The sequence below is a fragment of the Mytilus galloprovincialis genome, chromosome 13 (assembly GCF_965363235.1).
Source record: "Mytilus galloprovincialis chromosome 13, xbMytGall1.hap1.1, whole genome shotgun sequence".
In the NCBI taxonomy this organism is placed as follows: domain Eukaryota; kingdom Metazoa; phylum Mollusca; class Bivalvia; order Mytilida; family Mytilidae; genus Mytilus; species Mytilus galloprovincialis.
This window is the reverse complement of record NC_134850.1, coordinates 1,447,825-1,473,922: the sequence shown is the minus strand read 5'-3', so window position 1 is coordinate 1,473,922 and position 26,098 is coordinate 1,447,825. Positions and strand designations below refer to the sequence as shown.

The 26,098-nt window shown below is 32.8% G+C and overlaps 2 protein-coding genes across 7 annotated transcripts in view; both read left to right on the top strand.

The window, feature by feature from the left end:
• LOC143056233 (solute carrier family 35 member F6-like) overlaps positions 1-26,098 on the top strand; it is a 514,661-nt gene that overhangs the window by 38,074 nt on the left and 450,489 nt on the right. The gene's annotated exons all lie outside the window — the stretch shown is intronic.
• LOC143056237 (glycine amidinotransferase, mitochondrial-like) lies at positions 970-15,143 on the top strand. Of its 6 annotated transcripts, none has more exons than XR_012972258.1 (8): positions 970-1,074; positions 2,640-2,791; positions 6,376-6,639; positions 7,082-7,253; positions 10,680-10,845; positions 11,805-11,926; positions 12,909-13,059; positions 14,923-15,143. XR_012972258.1 is itself a non-coding variant. In XM_076229322.1 (7 exons), the coding sequence occupies exons 4-7, from the start codon at positions 10,737-10,739 to the stop codon at positions 15,072-15,074; spliced, it is 534 nt and encodes a 177-aa protein (XP_076085437.1). In that variant the 5' UTR covers positions 2,653-2,791; positions 6,376-6,639; positions 7,082-7,253; positions 10,680-10,736; the 3' UTR covers positions 15,075-15,143. The 6 variants fall into 6 exon arrangements, 1 of the variants encoding a protein (XP_076085437.1); XR_012972260.1 differs by lacking the exon at positions 14,923-15,143 and adding an exon at positions 14,856-14,898; XR_012972259.1 differs by lacking the exon at positions 14,923-15,143 and adding an exon at positions 14,651-14,729.

Here is a 26,098-nt window from a genome sequence, read left to right as displayed (position 1 = left end):
TTTTGCCATGTGATTATGGACTTTCCGAATTGATTTTCCTCTGAGTTCCGTATTTTTGTGATTTTACTTTTTGCTAAATTTTAATAATTTTAATATACATATTTGTCTCCTTTTTATCCCCTTTTCTCCTTTTTCCTGCCCTTCTCTCCTTTCTTCCGCCCCCTCCGTCTCCCTTCTCCCACCCCCTCTCACCCATGCTCCCAATACCCTGTCCAGGCCCTCCTCTATAATTTTATTCTTTTAACATGTTGCCGGTGCATTTCCATTTAATTTCTAACTATTAAATACATTAAATACAAATTTAGAAGTATTGTTTGCAATTATCTTCCCTAAATTTCTAAAGTCAGGAAATAACGAAACACGTAGCTAATACCATGAATACGAAAGTCAATATTTGGCTACGCGTACCCCTATACCCCCGCATGCAGGTACGCGCGAACACTGCCCTCACCCAAAAAAAATTAAATAGGTGTCAGACCATTACTCCCTCCAATTTAAAAAAAAGAAGCCCTACTCTGACACAAAATAGTGCTTTTGATGTCCTTGTTTACTTAAACTAACCAACAAATTTGCAGAAATGAAACTTTCGTGAAAGAGAAATATATCTAGATCATTTTGAGCCAAAATTTACTTGTCTATGAGTTTGCATTAAAAATTGAGGATTAATGCGCTCCATAGTATACTAATTTTAGATTTCCAGAAAACCAGGTTTTTTTTTTGGAGTACTTCTGTTTGAAGGTCAGTTATTTTGTTAGAAGGCTAATTAAAGATATGGTGAAAATTGGCATGTAGAAAGCTGATACATGTACAATTAAGGATATACCTGGTTTCTACGAAGTTAAACTTAAGGTAAAATATTTAGAAAGCTGTGAAAATTGCAAAATTTGGTTAAACAGATAGGGATTTTTAATTGGTGGTCTCGGTCTGACACCTGATAGCCAACCGCAAACGGTTTTTTTTCTTACTTCCGGTCGAATGTAAACACAAAACATGTGGTACTTCTACAGAGATTGATCGCCAGTATTTTCAAGCATATCTTTTGACACGTTTAAAATATATAGTTTTTACGTAAAGGTATGTTTTCCTAATAATCAACAGAAGGATAAAGAACTACCCCATATATATGAAACATTAAGAACAACGGTATGGTGTGTGAAAATAATAAATGTTACATGTTACAGGGATACTGCCGTCAAAGAAAACGGTAGTACGATTTCACGAATGGTAAAATATTTTTTTAACTCAATAAAGTTCTCTAACATGTATAAGCAAATCAAAATTCGTTTAACGAATTTAAAAACCAATTTTTATAGCATATTTTAATTTAAAATTGATACAAATCACAAAGAGAAAGTACTATTGGGACAAAGAGGAATAACTCTATTTAAAAACTAACTTTTTAATTTTATTTAGATACAGATTAAATAATCATGCATTACACTCAAATTCTTCAGCTGTCAGTGGTGATTATTTAAAAAAATTGAAAAGGAAATGGGGAATGTGTAAAAGAGACAACAATCCAACCATAGAGCAGACAACAGCCGAATGCAGGGCGACATATATAACACAATGTTTCACATATTAACTGCATAAAGGAAACATCTCAATTTCAATTATTATTCAATATTGTTAGATTTATAAACATGTACAGATGGCATATGGATGCAGCATGCAAATGAAGTCACTGTAGCAGAACAAAAAAAATCCCCCTTAAAATTTCTTTAATTTGTGTTTATATTCATGATATTACATGTATAACATGTATAATGAATGATTACCAGTCAGGGGACTTACTGAAATAAGTGATTTTTAAATCACTTATTTGAGTAGCAAATTTGAAGTTTTGTCACAAATTGTGATTTTGTAGTTTTACCAAAATTTTAAACACATAGGTTTAAACAATATCTTTTCATTAATAAAATTGGAAAAATGAACTTTTTGCTTCTTTTATGTAGCAAGGTTTATGCCTTTGAATTGATGTTATCATTTATCTGCAAATTCTATTTTAGTTGAAAAAATGCTATAATAATGGCTTTACATTGTACATAATGGAATGATACTTTCTTAACAGATTTTTCCCAGCAGTGGGAGTATTTTTCCTGTAAAGTTCAAGGTTTCATCTTTCAAATTATGTGATAAAATTCTACTGTTCCCGATAAAAATTTCACTGGGTGTGTTGAAATTAGTGGGAGTTATTAAAATAATGATACTTAAATAAGTGATTTTTGGGAATGAAATTGAGGTATGACACTTAAACTAGTGATTTTAATGTCAATATCCTAGATTCAGTACAAGGTCATCACCTGAAATGACCTGGTCATCCTAGACAACACAGATGTTGGTTCTGATAATTTTAGAAACATAATTATAGTCCCTGGATCATTCTATATTTAAAGCTACATGTATACTAAAATTAAATCACTTCTTCTAGTGATTAATTTGTACTACATAAATAGGTGATTATTAAAGAAAGACAACTCTTACTTCCAATCTTTCTGGAAATAATGTTACTTAATTCAGTGATTTAGAAATTCACTCATTTAAGTAAGTCCCCTGACTGATTACAAAATGTATCATCCTAATTCTGGAAGGACTGTATGTTTTTACAGATTCAAGTAACACCAATGATTATTTTTCAGCTGATATTCTATAATAACGTATAGGTAGCTGATTCAAAGATGAAAATTGTGAACTCTCACAATGAATGGGATCCTTTAGAAGAAATCATATTGGGAGTACCAGATTTTTGGTGTACACCTCAAAAAGAACCAGGATATTTACCTACTAGCAGGTATGGAAACATATGTGATAATCATGTATATTAATATACTATACTATAAATCAATGTAAATAATAAGTTTTAAATGTTTATAAAAAAGAAGATGTGGTATGATTGCCAATGAGACAACTATCCACAAAAGACCAAAATGACACAAACATTAACAACTATAGGTCACTGTATGGCCTTCAACAATGAACAAAGCCCATACTGCATAGTCAGCTATAAAAGGCCCCTATAAGACAATGTAAAACAATTCAAACGAGAAAACTAACGGCCTTATTTATGTAAAGAAATGAACGAAAAACAAATATGTAACACATAAACAAACGACAACCACTGAATTACAGGCTCCTGACTTGGGACAGGCACATACATAAATAATGTGGCGGGTTAAACATGTTAGCGGATCCCAACCTTCCCCTAACCTGGGACAGTGGTATAACAGTACAACATAAGAACGAACTATAAAAATCAGTTGAAAAGGCTTAACTCATCAGATGGACAAAAAATACAAGTGGACGTGGCCGGGTACTTATACATCCCGACACAAAAAGACACAACGAACAGATCTGAGAGTACTCACAGTTATCTGACAGCTAGTTCAAAGCCACTAACAACTAATAAAAAAGTCATGCATCTAAGACTCAACCATAACAAAAAAAAAACACCATTAGGCCATAAACAAAACCAATTTTAAAAACTAAGGTACCATTTTCATCGTAACAGCTAGTAGAACACAGAAAATATAATGAAAATTTAGACAGGAGGGGAAAAATTTCACCTTAAGGTAGCACTCCACAGTTAGGTGTGTAGTTTCGCATTTTGGCCCCTGTGGATTTTTTAAATATGAGAGCTAGTGTGCAATAAAATTCATTTTTGGAAAGCTGAGTATTAAAATAGCCTTTGTATTGGGTTTATATGAACATCAAGATTATGTAATGTATGTAATATAGGCTGTTTTCTGTATGACAATCCGTATTTGCATGTCCCTACCATACATTGGTCCGGCAATTATTGTAATGTTTTTTTCCAACTTTTTATCGCACGAACTTTGTGATTGGATTTTACGAAAAAATGAGGCGAAAGACACCCATTTTTTATTTGATCATTAGGAAGATTTATGAAAACAGTTTCTAAAAAGGTATCACTCAAAGGCATTGAAATTCTAGTTTGATCCAAATTTTGGGGGGATATGTGACATGTCCACCCCCCTTTTTGCAATATTTCATGGTAAATAAATGCAGAATGTTGCCATGGATACACATCAAAGGAATTAATTTTCACTCTTTTAACTTTTGAAAATCAAATCTATGGAATATACTGATTACATACATATGCACATGTACCTGTGTACAACACAAACAGTTAAGTTTATGTTTTAGAAATCCAGAAATAGGAGATGATAAAACATTTTGTGGCTCATTTTTAATTTTATTTTCTAACTGTGGAGTGCTACCTAAGGATGTATTCTTCTGACATTTCAGTCTCATTGAGTCTCATTGAAATATCGTTAGGAATTATTTCCAAAACATATGATACAAGTGGAAAATAGCAATGAATTTGATTATTATCATAGTGAAACTTAACTCTGTGAAAGAATTTTGTATTTCCAATAAGTAGTTTTTGAGTAATGAATTTTTCAAATTTTACACCAAACAAGTCAGTCTTTTAGCTGAAATTCTGAGAAAAATGGGTGAGGGGTACAAAAAATGATTTTTACCAGAAACATAAACATCCCATATAACTTTTTCTTTTCAAATTTCTAAGATATGCATTTTTTTCAATCATTTATAACAAGGATGTTGAAATAATGTGCATTTTCTTCTTTAAACAGAGAAAAATCACAAATTAACAAAATTGACAACATGGTAAATTTGACAAGAAAAAGTAGCAAAATATGATAAAACTTTCTTAAATTATCACCTATCTATAGTTTTTTTTTTAGATGAATTTATTCAGATTGGTCTACTTCACCTTTATTGAGAGTATGAAAAAAAGTTAAATTTTGGAACTGTGATTTTTTTCAAGATAATAGCCCAAAAATGGGTAAATATCGATGAAAAATGGGAAAATCATCAAAATTTTATACTTTCAAAGGGCCGTAGCATAAAAAGAAGCGCACCACCATATGATATTTTTCTTCACCATTTAATCAGGTTTGGAAAAAAGGTTTAATTCTAGAAATGTTTGGCTCCTCAGAGGTGTACATCCTTAACCCTACCTATCCAGAAAAAAAACTGCCTACTCAAAATCTTTTATTGTCCTGCTGTTATTTTTTGTATTAAGATAGGCATGAAGACTTAAATAGACATCTAACTTTATAGCTTGTTGTTCGGTGTGAGCCAAGGCTCCGTGTTGAAGGCCGTACATTGACCTATAATGATTAACTTTCATAAATTGTTATTTGGATGGAGAGTTGTCTCATTGGCACTCAAACCACATATATATCTATCTAACACTTCAATTTCGCTTTGAAAGAAAGAAAATAAAAAAAAATGCCTACTAGTATCTTTCTACACAATGTCTCAATGTATGGGTAGGGTTTGGGCAATCCAAATATTTTTAAGTGTATAATTAATATGCATAGTTGTTAATGTCTGTATCATTTTGGTCTCTTGTGGACAGTTGTCTCATTGGCAATCATACCACATCTTCTTTTTCATATATTTTATGTAAATTTTGAAATACTAAAAAACAGTTATTTTAAATATTCTTTAACATTAGTTGTCTGTCATTTGAACAAAAAGGATTGTTTTTAATTGAGACATATATCATGTATATGTAAATCTTCTAGCATTTAAGTTTTAATAAAATTAAGAATGGTTACCATGGTCACAAGGATTCTTTCAAAGAGACAACACCCAACAAAACACCAGCAATAAATATATAATTGAACAATAAAAAAAAGAAGAAAAAACATACACGACAAGTATTGATTTAGGATAAAAATACTTAAAACAAATAGTTTAGGGGTGGGGGTAAAAATTGCTGCAAGTTTTGTTTATCCAAAATCGATTTTACATATATGCATATTGGTCAATCTATTTTTCGCAAATTAAGTTAAGAGAGGGGAGAGGGGGGTCAGTGAAAAAACTATGTGAATTAAGTTTTTTATCCTACATTGAACTTTTGATGTCGCCCCTTACAAAGGCTAGAGGTTCCTGACTTTGGACAGGTACATGAATGCAGTGGGACTAAACAAGTATTGTGAGATCTCAAGCCTAGCCAATGTGATATAAACAAAAACACAGCATTACACACAGTAAATATAGTTTACCGGAGAGCCATATTTTTTATTACAAAATTAATTGTCATCTCAAGAAGGTGATTCCCTATATAATCAATCAAGTTGTTCCCACGGAAGGGGGAGGGGCCCAGGCCCCCTGGATCTGCCTATCCTCTTACCACTGACTATAACAAAAGTATCTACTAATGGAGAGAAGCAATTCCGTCACACATATTTGTCTAAAAGTATATATAAATGTTCTGCAATATAAAAGTAATTAACCTTGATTATTGCAGTAGGATTAAATTAAAATATAGGATCGAAAGTGGATCTTAATTATTAAATATCATTTCATATATTTTCCAAGAACAGGAAAACAGAGCGACGAATACATACACAAAGCAGCTCTCCAGATTGACAACTTAGAGAGGGTACTTAGATTCCAGTGTAATGTTACAGTCAGAAGACCTGATAAAATTGATTTTACACAACCCGTGAGGACACCGTTCTTTTCAATTGAGCATCAACACGGAGCTTCCTGTCCACGTGACACCCTGCTGGTAATCGGGAATGAAATCATTGACTCCACTATGAGCAGTAGAGCTCGATATTTTGAGTCTATGGCATACAGGTAGATATTAGATTGATAAGTTTTGTTTTAACCACGTGTACAACCAAAACAAAACCACCAAAAATATGCCTAAAATCAGAGGAGGAGAGTTATATTAAGGATACTGTGTTATTTTATTTGGAATATTTTCAATTAAAAAAAAAAGATTTCCATTACCCAGATGATCCATAAGATTCTTACGTTTGTAGCTCATTATAAAAGGGGTTTATATGATAAACAACAGCAGTCCTACAAGGGCATGATTAAGGAGGCAGATAAATACAAACAATGTATACACATTAGAGGGTTTGTTTTTAAAGGTTGTCCTGGAGAAAAAAAGAAAGGAATTTAAATGTAACTTCTTTTATTAAATTTTCTATTTTGCCATAATCTTTATGTATAAAATTGGTATTTTACATTTTTTTGCTCAATACTGTAAAAATAAAAAAAAATAATCTTGCAGGACAATACTGAATGATTATTTTGAGAAGGATGAAGATATGTTATGGACGATGGCTCCCAAGCCTACTATGTCAGAAAACATGTATAATTCAGACTTTCCTTTCGACACAAATTGTCAGGAACGTAAAGACTGGATACAAAATTATAAATATGTAATCAATGAAGCAGAACCGGTAAGTATTTATAAATAAATAAAAAAATGACTGATATCAGACACAAACTTTTGTGGATGCCAGTTTTTATGCATTGAGAACAAAAATGTGATTTTTGTGGATATTTTATTTTATGCCGTTAACTATTTGTCACTGGACAGCCTTCAACAATTAGCAAAATTCATACCAGATTTTTAGTAATAAAAGGCCTTCCATGAGTAATTGTGAAACAATTTAAACAACAAAACTAACTGCCTGAATGATACTAAAACATTAAAAAAAGCAAATATAGCAGAGAAAAAAACACAGAAATACTGGCAACTGACTAGGTTCAGGTTGACAATAGTTGAAGACCAATATGGCGATTGATATTTATATAAATGTGATGTGGGCCTCAAACCTTTTGTTGTCTGGGAGACTATAAGGTTGAATCACGGTTTTAATATATCGATCAATTTTATTCTACTGCCATAAACAAAACCACATGGATGGCAGACGACACTAACTGTTACCTGCCTACACGCAGAGGAAATTATGTTCTACATTTCCGGCAGCGAGGTATATACAACACATGTGTGACAGGATTGTTTCTCTTAGTACGGGTAGTAGATACTAATCCAGCCGTAAGCTTCTGAGCTTTGTCAGTTAGAGCGCTGACTTTTTTACACAGAGGTACCATGTTAGAATCTTAGAGTACTTTTACTATTTGTAATTAAAATCATGCTCTCCAGATACACCTGTGAAGGAAAAACTAGACAAATTTTATTTTTATATTGTATAATATTTTTGGAAAATGACGCAGTCATTGTTCCATAACTGCCGACCTGAACTTCATTACATTTCTCTGCCTACCGCGCTTGGTTTCGTATTTACTATTTTCTATACAAACTGGAATCTGCTTGTGTTATCATTAATTATGCATGAGAGGTCATTGTGTAGTAATCAGCCAGGAACCAGTTTACAAACTAACTGGTTTCTGCTTGTATTCCACTACACTCGGACAAAGTGTTGTAGTTTGACGGGAACCAGTTTAGAATTTGTACAAAACGTAATCGGTTATTGTTCATTCCGTTTTGGTGTTTCATACCGACTTTTATGGTTTGAATAAGCTTAAGACCCTTCAAACATTATTGTGATAGGTATATTAAAGACTGTTTTACAAAAGGATGGAACTGTTTTGCTTTCAAAGTCGTACTATAGTGATATCTGTTATGTACGGATTTCCACTCTCACCGGTTAATTTCTTTTTTTACATTTGCTTTTGAAACTTCCTGTTTAAACATCGCAAGTTTTAAAATTGTTTTTTGAGTGAATTTAACTTATTTTAACAATCATGAAGCGTTCCAGAATCATTTTCAAGCAGTTTCTTCTTCTCTTTGATGATGGAAAATAGGTTTTTCTCAAGAAAATACCGCAAACGATCGCAGAGGAATTGAAACGTACAAGTCAAGTCGGCACCTGGTTAAATTGGCATCTAGTCAAATCGGCACCTATTTGACGTCAATTCGGCATCCAATAATATTTGATATAATATTTTCTATTCAATTAATTAATAACTGTTACCAATTACATAGTGAATATGTTGTTGTGTATTTAGGTAAACAACGAAACCAAAGTGAAATTATGTTGTTGTGTATAAAGGTAAACAACGAAGCCCTTACCCAAGCTGTTGTTTTAACAATTAGACAATTATTAAAAAAAAATGGAAAACTATGAGTCCCTTTCAATAAATCAAACTTTCATGCCAAATAATAAGCAAATTTAAGGTGTTTTTTTTCAGTAAAGTTTAAAAAGCATTAAACAAACAATCCTGTAAAATGCTCAACTGGTTTAAATAATGCATAAAAATATCCAATATCTCATGTATTAGTCCAAATAATTATGACGTCTGGCAAGGCTATTTTATTTTTTTTCTGTGACGTCTTCTTACGAAGTTCGTAGGAAGGCTTTCTTAGGAAGGCGTCCCAGAAAAAAATTAACATAGCCTTGCGGTCATAGAAAGGTGTCCCAGAATAAAATTTAAAAAGCCTTGCCAGACGTAATAATTATTTTGACTACTCATATATATATCATTAAAAATACACCAAAAATGTCATTTAGTTGAGAAAAATAAAAATATACAAAATGTACAATGAACACCCAAAAATGTGAAAGTTAGTATTTAACTCTTTTTGCTTAAATACTGAAAAAAATTCTGGCAACCCCTTACTTATTTTTACTCTTTTTGCTTAAAATACTGTTAAAATATATATTTAACATGGGTGCCGAATTGACTATATCAGGTGTCGATTTAACCAGGTGCTGATTTGTCCAGGTGCCAATTTGTCCAGGTGCTGGTTTGACTAGAATTCTTTGACAAATGTTTGAAATTACCTGAGTTTCATTAGACCTTTGATAACAGTAACAAAAAGATTATTTACTTAATATTTTGTAGCATCAGGTCTGTTCGCGCCCAATACACTTTCGCACCTTGCAGGTTCGCACCTCGCACGTTCGCACCCAAGGTCCGTTCGCACTCTACTCATTCGCGTTCAATTTTAATTCAAATTCAAGTTGAATAATTGGAAAATCATGATTGTTGTTTTAAATTGCTTTGGTGTAAATACTGAATGTATTTATAGCTTGGTATGAGTAAAACATTGAAGATTTTAAAGGAAAAACACAAAAGATAATTGTTTTTAACAGCTTGGTCCCTTTGATCTGAAACAACGAAACAATAAAATATAGGAACCAAAATATAGCAATCCACTATTATAACCAAAACATGATAAAATCTATTCAACACACAGAAAAAAAACATAGTCAGAATCTCACTTCATTTTGAAAGAAGTCAATGAAACAAAGTTATAGCAATACACTAACCAAAACATGATTAAGAGTTATTCAACACAAAATAAAACGTTGACAAAATACCACTTTAATTAGAAAGGATTATTATTATTTTTAACAATACGCTATCCAAAACATGATTAAGATTTATTCAACACAAATAAAAACGCTGTCTCACTTGATTTTGAGACAATGACAACAATTATACTTATAAGAAAACACTTGCTTACAGAGTTATTAAACACAAAACCAATTAAGATTGGGTGCGAACATTTAGGGTGTGAAAGTGAAAGGGGGCGAACATGAGTGGGCGCGAACGGACCTGGATTCAGACTATGTACCAGTGAGAAATTTACAAGCCTTTCTACGGTATTTATTTGTACAATTCAGGTAGTCTTGACCTATTCATTTGTCTTAAAAAAACAGCCAGTTGTTACCTTCACTTCACACACACACATATATATGAATATCAATTATATGCTTACGAGACATGTTGCATTGTTAAACTAATTACGGTATGTGAAAATCAAGACTTGCATAAAAACTATCCCAATATTAGAGACAGTTGCGTCATTTTTCTTCAGAGCTTTCAGCTCTTTGATTTTTAAATTTTACTAGTGTTTTGACGCAGCTGAAGTTTTGAGACTTTGAAAAGATCTGATTGTGCAGCAGAGCATGACAGCTAATAGAAAAGGCATTGATTGGCTCAGACGTCACGTGAAATCTCGTGGTTATCGAGTACACGAAGTTCACTTTCCTGGTGATCTGAATCCAGTACATATAGGTTGTACATATTGAAACATATTTAATATATTTTATTGAGTAAGCTGTATATTGGTTTTCAATTTTGTCATAAAGAAAACCAATACCTCTTTATTTTTAATATGAATATTTTGTCAAGATGATTGCATGACCTTAGAGTTAGTAGTCCACCATAAAATTTATATTTAACAAATTGACTTTCTCTGACCAAACAAATGAAAAAGGAGTTATTGCCCTTTATTTACAATTGTTTGTGCTTTTGGCTATAATCATGAGAAAACAATAATAAATAACAATGTAATTTTTGGAAGATAAAGTGTTGTCCTATAATTGCAATGATTACTCGTTTTTTAGTATGTGTTAATCACATTGTTGATGTTATTTCTTCATACACAGAACAAATGTTACAGTCATTTCTTATAATTTAATTCTTAATTTCATTTTAAACTGGGGTTAATTATTAAAAAATCATTTATGACGTCACGGTCACATGAAAAAATTATGTCTATGACCTGATAAACAAAACAAAGTCAGCTAATCAGGAGACGCGTTACATCCAAAATTAAATTATTGAATAATGTAGTTGACAAATAGGACTTAAGAACTGTAAATAGTAAAATTATTATCAATAATTATCTCCTTATAGAAGTAATTAAGGTACCAATTTATGTATTTACGACTACTGTCATAATAATTATTGTAAAGTATATAAAGTAACAGTTGCGTGTGAGAGGTTACAGGGTAAAAGCTCAATTGATGATTATTAGACTATCAGATAAATTTTATAGTAAACAAAAAATTATGACACTCCCAACAGATGATAAAATGGCATTCACCTGGGGTACCATGTATGATTTTATTGAACTTGTCCTATATAAAATACATTAAGTCTTATTAAATATTTCTTGGGTGATTGATTCAGGACACACATTGTTAAAGTCTATAGTTTGTTGTTTTATTCTTATTTTCAAAATTGAATAGATGCATCACTGGTCCCATTAGTACCACCTACCAATGAAAGGAAAGGTATCCTCGTCAACCCTCCAGATCGACCAATCACAAAAGAAGATAAAGACAGAATATTCACAGGTTCATCTTGGGAAGTGAGTATCTATATAAGTTAAATCAGTTATTATAATTTCTTATAACCTGCAACACAAGGAACTAATCAATGCTCTGAAAACCACTACCCTGATTTTTGACTTTTTGTTAGATATTAAAAATTATCTTGTTTATTTTCATATGGTGGCATTACACATTTTTTCCGCTTACCACAACTTTTCTTTTCCTGATTCTAATACACAATTATACATTCTTTAGTTTTTTTTTCAATATCTTATAAATCCTTGTTTTCATGTCACCTTTAGTATGCCCCATGTATGGGCATTATGTTTGTAGGTCTGTGCCTCTGTCCGTCTGTTTGTCCGTCCCTCTGTCAAGCGTCAGGTTAAAGTTTGTGGTCAAGTTGAATTCCTGAATCAACTTGAAACTTAGTACACGTGTTCCCTATGGTATGATCTTTTTTTAATTTTAATGCCAAATTAGAGTTTATACCCTAATTTCAAGGTGCACTGAACAAAGAAAATGACAGTGCGAGTAGGGCAATTGTGTATTATGGAAACAATCTTGTTTGTTATTTTTTCAAAGGTTTTGAAAGAAAAAGGGTCTGCTTGCTTTTTTTTCGAGCCTTTGACTTTTGTCGAAAAAGCGAGACATAGGTGCAATCCTACATTCCATTGTCAGCCTAGTCGGTGTCCACAAATATATGTTTAAATGGAACAGTGTAAATTAACCTTCTTTTTTCTAGATAATTGATGCTCCATTTCCTAATAGCATGGTTGTACCAGAGTCCTGTCAGTCTAGTGTCTGGCTGAGTATTAATCTGTTTATCTAGATATTTTTTATCTTATCTTTTTCTAGATATTTTTTATCTTCTCTTTTTCTAGATATTTTTTATCTTCTCTTTTTCTAGATATTAGATGCTCCTTTTCCTAACAGCATGATTGTACTACAGTCCTGTGAGTCTAGTGTCTGGCCGAGTATTAATCTGTTTTTCTAGATATTTGTTATCCTCTCTTTTTCTAGATATTAGATGCTCCATTTCCTAACAGCATGGTTGTACCAGAGTCTTGTGAGTCTAGTGCCTGGCTGAGTATTAATCTGTTAATGGTAGGACCAGATAAAGCAATTGTTGAAGAAACTGAAATACCTACCATCAACTTCCTTGAGTCATTAGGTATGATAAATCTATTTGTATATGCCTGCCATGGGAGACGGGGCCATTAAGTGTTACCCTTGACCATCCACCTTTCCATCTTTTCGTTAATCCGTCCTATTTTCTATTGTTTGAAGCCTGAGCAAAGGAATTCCTGTCCTCAGACATATTCTTCCTTTATAATTCTGTTTATTTCCTGATTAGGATATGCTATCTTAGATAGTGGTTCCACTTATGTTTTAGTCTGGGGGAAACTAGATTATTTATTTGTGTATCATTTGGCTTTGAATTAGCTTCCAGTTACAGAACCTTACCAAATGGTTCTAACAATTTGCACAAACGATGCTTACATTAGATCTAATGTGATTGCATATATAAGGTTTTTAACATGCAAATTAGGTGAGCATTTTGTAAGCAAAACATATTTCACATATGAAACTAACCTAATTTGCATGCTAAAAATATTACTTGCAAATGATCATATTAAAAGCTTACAAGTATTACAAAAACATCTCATTTTATCAAGATTGTTCATATGAGTAGCTGCTCACATTTTACATATGTGAAAATTAGTTGACTAATTTGTTTGTTATGGAGCTACCATTTGATTTGTATGGGGGCTAGGATGAAGTTTGAAAAAATGCAGACAGATTATACACACAGAAGAAGAAGTATACTTAACAACACAATTATTTTCATTTACATGTGTATAATACGACGCAGGTTTTTTAATTTTTTTCAAAAGTGATGATTTTCTACAAATTGTTTAACATTTCACAGCGGTATCATACTCAAACTTTATTTAAAACTGTTTATTTACTTATAATTGTTATTAGCTATCTATTTACAGTCAGGTATCAAAGATCAAATTTATTCTGTCGTTCTGTGTTAATTTGCGTTTTTTGATTGTGTTACGCCTTTCAATTGATATTTTATAGTGTGTCTTTCTATGTTGTGACTTATTGTTATACTATTGTTTCAGAAAAGGGAGAAGGTTTGTTACCATTTAAATGTTTAATCCTGCTGTAATCTGATGTTCAGTGGTTGTCGTCAATTTATGCAGTTCATAAGTGTTTCTCGTTTCCTGATTTTACATAGATTAGACTGTTGGTTTTTCTGTTTGAATGGTTTTACACTAGTAATTTGTGGGGCCCTTTATAGCCTGCTGTTTAGGTTTGAGCCAAGACTCCGGATTGAAGGTCCTTGACCTATAATGGTTTACTTTTATAAATTGTTACTTGGATGGAGAGCTGTCTCATTGGCACTCATACCTCATGTACCTTCCTATATCTATATAGCTAGGACAGGAGTTTTGAGTAAAAATACAGCAGGATTAGACACTTTACAAAAAAAAAGCCGGATGACAGTTTATGTAAAAAAAGTCATAAAAATGAAATGGTAGCTCCTTTATCTAAATATCTCCGAGATAATGATTAAATTTGACCTAAAATCAAAACAAAATGGCTGCTTCAAATTAGGATAAAATAGCATATGCAAATCAGTTTTTTATACAGAGATTATTTCAGATTATTTAAGTTCAGTAAAAATAAAAACGTATTTGTAAACAATTAAAAGACTGTTTCAGAATGTTAAATATTTATATATATTTCAGGTATTAAATGTATCCGTGTACCATACAGAGATTCGTCCAGATTGGTTAATATTTATATATATTTCAGGTATTAAACATATACCTGTACCGTACAGAGATTCATACAGATTGTTCAATATTTATATATATTTCAGGTATTAAATGTATTCCTGTACCATACAGAGATTCGTACAGAATGATTAATATATATATATATATATTTCAGGTATTAAATGTATCCGTGTACCATACAGAGATTCGTACAGATTGTTTACTATTTATGTATATTTCAGGAATTAAATGTATCCGTGTACCATACAGAGATTCTTACAGATTTGGTGGTAGCATTCACTGCCAGACTTCAGATGTCCGACGTATTGGTGAATGTCACAATTACTTTCCAAATATGGACAGCAATGAAAATCAAACAACCACAAACAGATGATATTTTACACATTCATGTATTTTTAATCAATTTGTTTATGAAAACATAATAAACATGGGTTTAAGGTTATGGTTATTTCTTTTCCTATAATGAAACTGTCTTAATGGTGTATTTATATGGTGTATAATGTTCTCCTGAAAAGGACATTTTATGTAGTTGTGCATATCGACAGGAAATTACGATTCATTTTTTTTCTAGGAGTTACGCCCCTTTGAACTTATTTGCTTCAATGTACTACTGCAACAGTTTTGTCATCGCAACTTCTCTGAAACCACACAACAGAATTTCATGAAACCTTTTTAGATAATAAGGACATACTATCTAGATGTGCATATCGACAGGAATTTACGATTCATTTTTTTCTAGGAGTTACGCCCCTTTGAACTTATTTACTTTAATGTACTACTGCAACAGTTTGTTATCGCAACTCCTCTGAAACTTCACAACAGAATTTCATGAAAACTTTTAAGATAATAAGGACATACTATGTAGATGTGCATATCGATAGGAAATTACGATTCAATTTTTTTTCTAGGACTTACACCTCTTTGAACTTATTTGTTTTAAGGTACAACTTCAACAGTTTGTCATCTCAACTCCTCTGAAACCACACAACAGACTTTCATGAAACTTTTTAGATAATAAGGTCATACTACGTAGATGTGCATATCGACAGGAAACGACGATTCATTTTTTTTCTAGGAGTTACGCCCCTTTGAACTTATTTGCTTCAATGTACTTCTGCAACAGTTTGTCATCTAAACTCCTCTGAAACCACACAACAGAATTTCATGAAATTTTATAGATAATAAGGACATACTATGTAGATGTGCATATTGACAGGAAATTATTTTTCAATATTTTTTTCTTGTACAATTTTTTTTTCTTACACTTATTTCATTTCTCCAATGACAATATGGGGACGTGGGGTATGTGAGCTTATTTGCTTCAATGTACTTCTGCAACAGTTTGTCATCTAAACTCCTCTGAAACCACACAACAGAATTTCATGAAATTTTATAGATAATAAGGACATACTATGTAGATGTGCATATTGACAGGAAATTATTTTTCAATATTTTTTTCTTGTACAATTTTTTTTTCTTACACTTATTTCATTTCTCCAATGACAGTATGGGGACGTGGGGTATGTGAGCGTTCTCACTAAGGTTCTTTTATTAGTTCCGCCCCCTCATTCATGCTCTATTGACTTTGAAACATTTGCTTTAAGTTTAGATGTATTAGTTTGTGATTAGATTAGTTTAAGATAAACTGCTTAATATGTTAACTTGTTAATTCAATGATATTTGGAATGCAAATTTATTGCCATTTGCAAGGTTTGTTTCCATAGTGATTATATAGCCCCCCCCCCCCCCCCTCCTCATCATGTTTCATTGACTTTAAACTTTTGCATAATTTACAAATTAATGTATGTGTTTATGTTTGTTAAAAAGGGAACGACTTATAGTAAGTCTATGGTATTTGTATTGCAGTTTTATTAGCAGTTGCACTTTCATTTCCATAGAGATTGTTTAGCAATGAACTTCAGTCATGGTTCATCTACTTTGAATATTTACATAACTTACATGTTACTATCAGTGTATGTAAAGTGCGGATCCTAAAATATCATTTTCACTGTATATGCCAGAAATTTTTGATGTAGAATGAAAAATAAACAGACGACTTTTTTTTTATTTTTGAAGAAAATGAAGAAAATTAGTTAAAAAGTATATGTTAAGAAACACATAATACTAATAAAACAAAGTAAGAGATGCGAACGGGTTTTTTTCGTGCCTAAATCCAAATAGCTGTGAAATATATACCAAAATAGGTGAATGTTTAGGACATTTCACGAACAGATCGTGCAGGTGTTTTATAACTAACAGGTAAGATGTTGTTGCAGAAAAAATATTCATTTTAACACAATTATTAAAGTTGTATAACGTAGAATAGGTTTTGTCATTCAGTTTCTTCATATTGAACTGAATTCCACTATGATGCTTTCTTTATGCGAGTCATGTTTACTGTCGAATAATGATACTATTCTTTCATTTTCACTGTAGAGCGATTCATTAGTATTGTATATGCGGCGCATTTTCACTGTATGATATATTTATTTTTTTTATCTATTACAGCGTATTTTTTTAAGCATGTAAAGCAAGACTTTAGTTAGCGTGCTTGCTTTGGTTTTTTTTTGTACAATCATTATGATTACACCCAATTTAATTCAAATATAATAATTATATAAATACAAATTAAACTATGCCGATACATATTGTTTAAAGATGTCAATCTTATTTACAAAGTTTGTATAAACAATTATACAAACTAAGCAATCAAGTCAACCAAAGTTTTGCTTTACATGCATTAGGAAATTAGCTGTAAAGCCTTAATTTAGCCGACTTGCTCAAACAATAGATAAAGTAAGAGACGAATTTGATAAAATTCAACTTACGGAGGAAAGTTTAGTTTTAAAACACTCTAAATAAATTCAATAGAAATAACATTTATTTCAAATGTATTCCATTTTTAAAATTTCTTATGAATCGTATAGGGATCTTTATCCTTGTTTTTTTTTTATCCATTTCCATATCCTTGGGTTTTTTTTATCCATTTCCATGACACTTCACCACTAATTACGTACATCTTGATAAAGATTGAATCGTTGGTTTTCCCGTTTAAAAGATTTTACACTGGGGCCCTTTATAACTTGCTGTTCGGTGTGAGCCAAGACTCCATGTTGAAGACCGTATGTTGACGTATAAAGGTATACTTTTATAAATTGTGACTCGTTTTGAGAATTGTCTCATTGTCACATATGACATCTTATCTATCTGTGGCTCAACCCGAAACGAGACGGGATAAAAAGGGATAAAAAACACACTTTTTTAATATATTTATAATGGGCTTAATATGAGTCAGAAAAGAGTAGAATAGTGGGTCGCGTTGAGGTATAAGCGTGACGCGGAATTGCCGTGATAGTCAAATGATTGTGTCGTGAAAACGAGAAATAAAGTATAGCGGGACACGGAAAATTTAAAAAAAATGAGAACTGCAAAGTATAAGCGGGATACGGGAATCTGATAAAGCAGAAAGCGGGATCAGGGATCAGACCCCCCCCCCCAATGAGACCCCAGATTAAGATATTTTTTTTTATCTTCATCCTATTGTTACAGTCATGCCTTCAATAACAAATGTATCCCATGCATGCATTTTTATAGACAAAAGACCTTATGAATATTTGGGGTTCTTTGACATGCTGAATCTAACCTTGTATCCAGTTTGGGGATTTTTACCAAGTTACCGAAATAGCCCACATAGAGGTCCAAAGGGTCTAAGATCATCAAACATGAATTGTAGCATGCATGTTGTGTACAATTACCCAAATGTGCATTGTTTGACCTCTGTGGTAGTATCCACTCGCGGATCTAGAAATTTTTTTAAGTAGGGGTCCAATGACTACCTAAGAGGGGGCCCGCTCCAGTGATTCCATATAAAAGTAACCAAATGTTTTCCCAAAAAGGGGGCAACCCCCTGTCCCCCTAAATCCTCCTCTGGTATCGAGCTGTTCATTAAGGATAATTTTTTTTTGTATCAAGGGTGCTCTACTTCACGTACCAATGCAAACAAAAAAGTTCGCCCACACCTTACATTTCATGTTTTAATGACTGTGGATAATTTATGTCACATACCGTTTCACCTTATACAGTTAAAATCATGCAAGCAACAATCGAGTCAAGAACATTTGTTCTACCAAAACTGTCTTTTTCAGAATATGGAAATTGAAGCAGTTGAGGGTACAACTGGGGAAAGTTAATCTTTTATAAGCTTTTCTGTCACCATTGCGTTTCAAGATGCATATTTCTCTGTTCGCAAGTGTATTTATTGCGTGGAAGATAACGTCGTACTCGTCTCTATTTTACACAGACTGCACTTAAACTCCGCAATATCAATCTTTGACTTCAAAAAAATACAGAAATATCTTTTAATTGTTTTTTTTTAAATCAAGGAAAAACGTAATTTGAAGAATACAATATGACATTTTGAGAACCGTTTTTGTTACAAATTTGAAAAGCTATATATTTGATAAAGAATGAATGAGGAGTTTGTATTTCAATTTGAAAATACATTTATCATAAATTCTAAAGTCATCAACTAAGTTTTTTCATTTGTTTCAAGTGCATTTGTCACATAATTCTACAATAAAAATTCCTCGCATCTTCGAAAAGTCCACATCTGAAATGACTGCACTAACAGTGATAATTCATCGCATCTATAGTTAAAATGGGTCGCTTTCAAAAATCGATATGCTATATTATGTTGCTTTTATAACACTTATTTGAACTTTAATGCTATGTTTGTACATAATAAAGACATATCACAATGAAAATATGTAAAAACTTTCCTTCAAATCAATTAATTTGGTATTTTCAAAACGTAAACAAATACAGTTTTCCCATGATCCTTTATTCTACAATAGACATACCGGCATATGACAGTGAAAATGAACTAGCTGGATTCGCACTTTATTTACACTGACTATTGTAATTTCAAAATTTGCATAATTAAAATTACAAAAAGGCGAGACATATTTCTGTGATATTATCGTTATTTCTTATGTTTTACTGCTACACCAATGTTCAAGGTTAGGGAATGTGGTGTTGGGATCAGGCTTACATGTTTAACCCCGCCACATTCTGCAAGTATGTGCCTGTACCAAGTCAGGAACATGTAATTCAGTGGTTGTCATTTGTTGCTGTCTTACATAATTGTTTTCGTACATTTTTATGCCCCACCTACGATAGTAGAGGGGCATTATGTTTTCTGGTCTGTGCCTCCGTTGTACCGTCCGTTCGTCCGTCCGTCTGTGCGTCCGTTCGTCCGCCCGCTTCAGGTTAAAGTTTTTGGTCAATGTAGTTTTTGAAGAAGTTGAAGTCTAATCAACTTGAAACTTAGTACACATGTTACCTATGAAATGATCTTTCTAATTTTTATTCCAAATTAAAGTTTTGACCCTAATTTTACGGTCCACTGAACATATAAAATGATAGTGCGAGTGGGGCATCCGTGTACTTGGGACACATTCTTGTTTGTACATAAATCAGGCCGTTAATTTTCTCGTTTGAATTGTTTTACATTTGTTATTTCGGGGCCTTTTATAGCTGATTATGCGGTATGTGCTTTGCTCATTGTTGAAGGCCGTACGATGACCTATAGTTGTTAATGTATGTGTCGTTTGGTCTCTTGTTGTCTTATTACCATTGATACCACTTTTTTATATTCAAGTTCTTTTAAAGAAGTTTGTGTTTGTACCATCTGCCATAGCAGTCAACAATGTGAAATTCGTATCATGGCTGTAAATACTATACTGTCATTCTCAATAAATTGAGGAATGGAAATGGGAAATGAGTCAAAGATACAACAACCCAACCAAAGAGCAGGAGGTCACCCGTAGGTCTTCAACACTGCCAGAAAATCCCACATCTAGAGTCAGGCTTTAGCTAGCTTGAATAAAAATAAATTACTATGTTATTTAAATTGGAAGTCGCACTCAACTCCAAAATATATAAGTGAACTTAGAATTAAAAACATATAAAACTTCCAAACATCCGAGACAGTTTTGACTTTTCAACTTATTACACAACACTTCCACACAATCTTATCAAACAAAAGTCTTCTTATTTAATTTAATTGTCGTTTGGTAAATCGGAAAGCAATCACTTTACTATTTGATAAAGAACTTTTCAATTCGAACTTTCCTGGATTTTGTTATTTGACTTTTTATTAGACCGCACAGCACGTGCTCCATATCTTTTAAGAACAGTTAAACTAGTTGAGCAGTGAGTTATTTTATTGTAGCTAATATAGTATATGTAAGGCCCTATAGTGATCAGTCAGTCCGTCCGTATAAGAATATGTCCCTCAATATCTAGAGAACCGTGATAATTTGATACTTTATACTTAACATGTTTATTAACCAACTTCAGAGGGTGTATCATAATGTCTAAAGAGGGACAGTCAAACGCATAAATCACAAAGGTCACATCTGGTGTGTTTTGTATATGTGACTTTTTGTGTTTCAGTGGTTCTTATAACGTGACTCTGTACTTTAAGATCCTGTCATAATGATATTGTTCTATTATGTGTCATTATGATATACATTTGTATTTATATTATGAATTAGAAAATACGTTGAACCACAAACTTCAAAATTATGCAATCGCGTAGTGGAATGAACTATTTATGGATTCTTATAAATTATATACAACTTTTGGACTATTTGGAATCTCGGTCTATTTCTGAAATTTATTTTTACATACTTCTGATTTTTTAACACTGAATGCTAACATTGCCCATGTGGAATTAAATTGTTTGTATATGCAAATATATGTAACGTATACAATTTTCTGACATCGATGAATGTGTTTGTAGATTGATGTTTTTGTGTTCTGTTTAGTCAATTGTTCCTTTTAAAATTGTTACACGACCAAAATTTTGACTATTTAATTTCTTATGTCTGTTTAGTTCACGCATCATTTAAAATATAACAGAATTTGGTGATCCTGTCATCAAAGTGAGAGGTTTAGCGCTTTAAAACCTTTTACAGCTCACTATGCGGTATGGGCTTTGCTCATTGTTGAAGGCCGTACGGTGATCTATAGTTGTTACTGTCTGTGTCATTTTGGTCTTTTGTGGATAGTTGTCTCATTGGCAATAATACCACATCTTATTTTTTGTTTTTATATTAATCCACCATTTTCTACATTTGAAAATGCCTGTACCAAGTCAGGAATATGACAGTTCTTGTCCATTCGTTTTTTATGTTTTTCGGCATTTGATTTTGCCATGTGATTATGGACTTTCCGATTAGATTTTCCTTTGAGTTCAGTATTTTTGTGATTTACTTTTCAATATTAAAAACTGGTTTCAATTGATAATCCATGTCTAATGATTAAGATCGTGTCCGCTCTATGTCTTGAGAACTGATATCTATGTCTTGAGAACTGATATGATTTCAAAGTTGAAATACTTGACATGTATATTGACCAACACCAGAGGGGCTGCCATAATGGGGCGTATGACATTTGCGCCGATTTTTAAAATTTTCATTCTTTCATTTGCGCCGATTTCATTTTTTCCTAATTGGATTTACAGGTAAGTTAATACTTGTATATGTACTATACCGTGCAGGTATATTAGTAAAATCTGTTTATAAACAAAGGTTTTAGTTAATTTTGATTCATATTGTTCTGAACTTTGCTGTAATTGATGGACATATTGCACACTACAACGAGCCGAGGAGTCAATTTTTTTAACCATCGACGGCCAAACACATAAGTACGTTAATAGCAAGACAAAGAAAAGATGGATTTCGTTATTGACAATTACAACAAATATAGAAGAGACGAAATCACAAGAAAGGAATATATTAGATATGTTGCCTATAAATACTCAGCAAGAACAGATTTATGATTTTAATGTATTCCGTTTTTATGGATTTGAATGCTGTAAATAGATTTTCAATTCGTCATTTTAGTATAAACCAGAGTGCTTTTATTTAAGGTTTTTACTTCTTGATATTAAAGTATGTGAATATAGTGCACAACTGGATGACGGAAGAGGTCTATAATGATAAATGAAAAATAACATGACTTGGATGGAGAGTTGTCTCATTTGCACTCATACCACATCTTCTTATATCTATTCACCTGTAATTAACCTGTAATTTACCTGTAAAAAATCGGCGCAAATGAAAACAAAAATCGGCGCAAATGAAAGAAAAAATCGGCGCAAATGAAATGCAGATCGGCGCAAATGCAAAACGCCGCCATAATGTATGTACAACTTCCTAGGTCTAAGGTCAAGATCAACAACTTTAGTTTCAGTAACTTGTGACAACCCTATGTTCTATGGTAAAGATATACATTTTCACCACATGTTATTTAGAGCGGGTTCACATACATGGCTGCCATCTCACTGATGTTTAATGTCCGAATAAAGTTCCGTTCTTTAAAAACGCATATACACGAAATAAACCAAAAGTTGTTCTGTTACATATATCTATTTGCTAAAGAAATCCATGTCTAAAATTATACGTTCTTGTGGTTTTGTTACTTCATGTTTTTATAAGGAGTGAACGTCTATGTGAAGTTTCATTCTCTTTAAAATCTGATCGTTTTCCATTTTTTTTCTTTATCATGTAAAAAAACGAGATTTGGACATTTTTGAACGACTGTTGAGGCACTGCAAGTTCAGATAAGGATTTTTTTGCCCTTCTATTCAGGATTTATCAAAAGGTAATATTTATCATAATTATTTCTGTCGGAATTTTTTATGTATTTTTTTTTTTTGTATAATCATATACATTATATCTGAACATCTGCGTTCTCGATTTAATTACAATAAATCACTATCTTATATGTCAATCGATCGAATGACTTAGTTAAAGTATATAGAAAGACTCCTCCAGAGATTTTGCTTTTCACATCGTGAGGGCATTCCAATGTATTGCTATCGCCTAGATGTCCATTACATAATATTCGTTTTAGGTTTGTAACCGATCTATAAGCATTATAATAACGCGAACATTAACGGGTGCCACATGTGGAGCAGGATCTGCTTACCCTTCCGGTGTGGTTCGTATTGCTATTTTTTATAGTTTTCTATGGTGTGTCATGTGTACTATGAATTGTCTGTTTGTATTTTTAATTTCAGCCATAGCGTTGTCAGTTTATTTTCGATTGATGAGTTTGACTGTCCCTCTAGTATCGTTCATCCCTCTTTTGTAACAAGTGCAAAATTACATTCCTTTTGTATAAATACATCTTTTCAACGAATAGTGATAAACATATTTTTGATTACAACATGAATTATTAATATGAAATATGTTTGTCTTTAGATATATATATATATATGTGAATAAAAAATTATTGATAATATCTATGCACACGAAACGAAAAATTGTGTTAAAGCACGCGGAAGAAGATCTCAAGAACGTTTTGCGATAATCCCGTAAAGGATCTGCTTACCCGTCCTGAGCCAACTGAGATCACCCCCAGTTTTTGGTGGAGTTAGTGTTGCTTAGTCTTTCGTTTTCTATACATGTTATTCCCTGTACTATTATTTGTCTGTTTGTCTGTTTATCTTTTTATTATTTTAGCCATGGAGCTGTCAGTTTATTTTCAATCTATGAGTTTGACTGTCCTGAGGGTAACTTTCGCCCTTCTTTGTCCAATTGACTCGTTTGGTTGCTGTAACAGTGTTGTGATCCGAGCATATAATTAATAATATAACACAATATATATGAAACTCACCAGGGTTTATTCAGGTGATACAACAATAATTATACATAAAATGCAGTTATGATGGAAATAATCAATGTCAATACATGTAATAAGGTGAATAGTCCGGGATCGTGTGTTCTGTGTACTACGTCACGGATACATGATAAGGCACATATAAAACATGGACTGGTTCCGTACTGTATATTAGTGTTCAGCACCACAATCGCCCCATCTCAGTAGAACCAGTCCAGGGGTAAATAAAACGACTAGAAATAACGCACTGTCTGTGAAAGTTATCCATATAGTAATTTCGGAATAAACGGTATCATTTTACACATACAGTTGCACAAAAGTTCATGAATAAATCCACATCATAAAAGTTCAATATGCCTTGAAACATGTTAGATACCAGTTAAGTTTCATAGTTCATAAAAAACACAAAATAAAACGGAATAATATATGTTTTTCCTCTCTGGAAACATTACTCAATACGATAGGATATATAGTGGAAATACGCAAAGATAAACGGTCCTAGGCACAAAGTATTCATCTTTCTCTTCGGAAACATAAACCAAAGCGCTAAAACGGGTAGCTACTGTTTGACACTATTGTCTTTGTCTTGGAATCTGAAAGAATTTCAGAGCATTGTCATTAACAGTCCACATCAACACAGACAATGGTATGTTCCTCAATCGACTAACTTCCTTGGCAATCACTGGAAGATTCCATGGATGGTTTACTGGGCACCATGGGAACGGTGATAAAAACGGCGAATCAGTCTCGAGCACAAGCTGGTGTGGCGGAATCCTAGGAATTACTTCTAGACCGGTATTGTCCCTAATGAATTTCCCAGATACACCGAAAATTATAGTTGGTAGTTGTTGCCAATCAGTCATCTCCTCAATAGTCCCGTCAAAACAGTGGCGATAGAATTTCATGTCAACTAGATCATGGTAAAGTATTATTTCTAGAGTACGTTTGGCGGCTGAACCGTCACCGCAATCTCTGCAATGAATTATGACGGGAAAATGTTTCCTCCTGGCTAAGAGCAGCATTTGTACAAAGGCCTCCTCCTGATTACGACGTGCCTCTTCTTTACACTTGCTAGGATTACGACAGGGACGACAAATACAAGTTGTAGTGTAATCAAGTCCTACTTCACCTATGGCTACACATAAATGGCTATCTGTCAGTGAGTCCAGCTGATCCATCTGCCTCTTTGATATGCCTTCTGCAGTAATATGTGGATGTATTCCAAAAGAGACATACACACTACGTGCAAAGCCAACGTCCGAAGCCCAGTTGTTCCATCTTGATGGGAAAACATAATTTGCAACTCCATAATAAAAATATTGAGAGCAGCCAGGTGCCACTACTGATTGTAAGTGTTGAAAGTTTCTTAGTCTCATTCTTCTTAGTATTTGGTCTAAATGGAAATGGCTATCCACGAATGCAAGTTGATCTTCTGACTGTGAAATTGGTTCAGCTATGTTAGCACCTTCATATGTCAAGCGTTGTTTCTGTACTAAAAATCTTTCTTGTTTCACTGAACCGACTCGGGACAGGAGAACTGCTATCAGTTCCCAGTTGAATAGACAAATGAGATGGTTTGGTGGATTGCAAATATAAGTTGACACTGATGAAGGGCAGTAATTATCGGCCCAAAAGGTCAAAAGTTGAAGCTCTTGTGATGAAAATTGGTTTTTGACGAACGTGTACAGTTCTCTCTGTAAAATATAG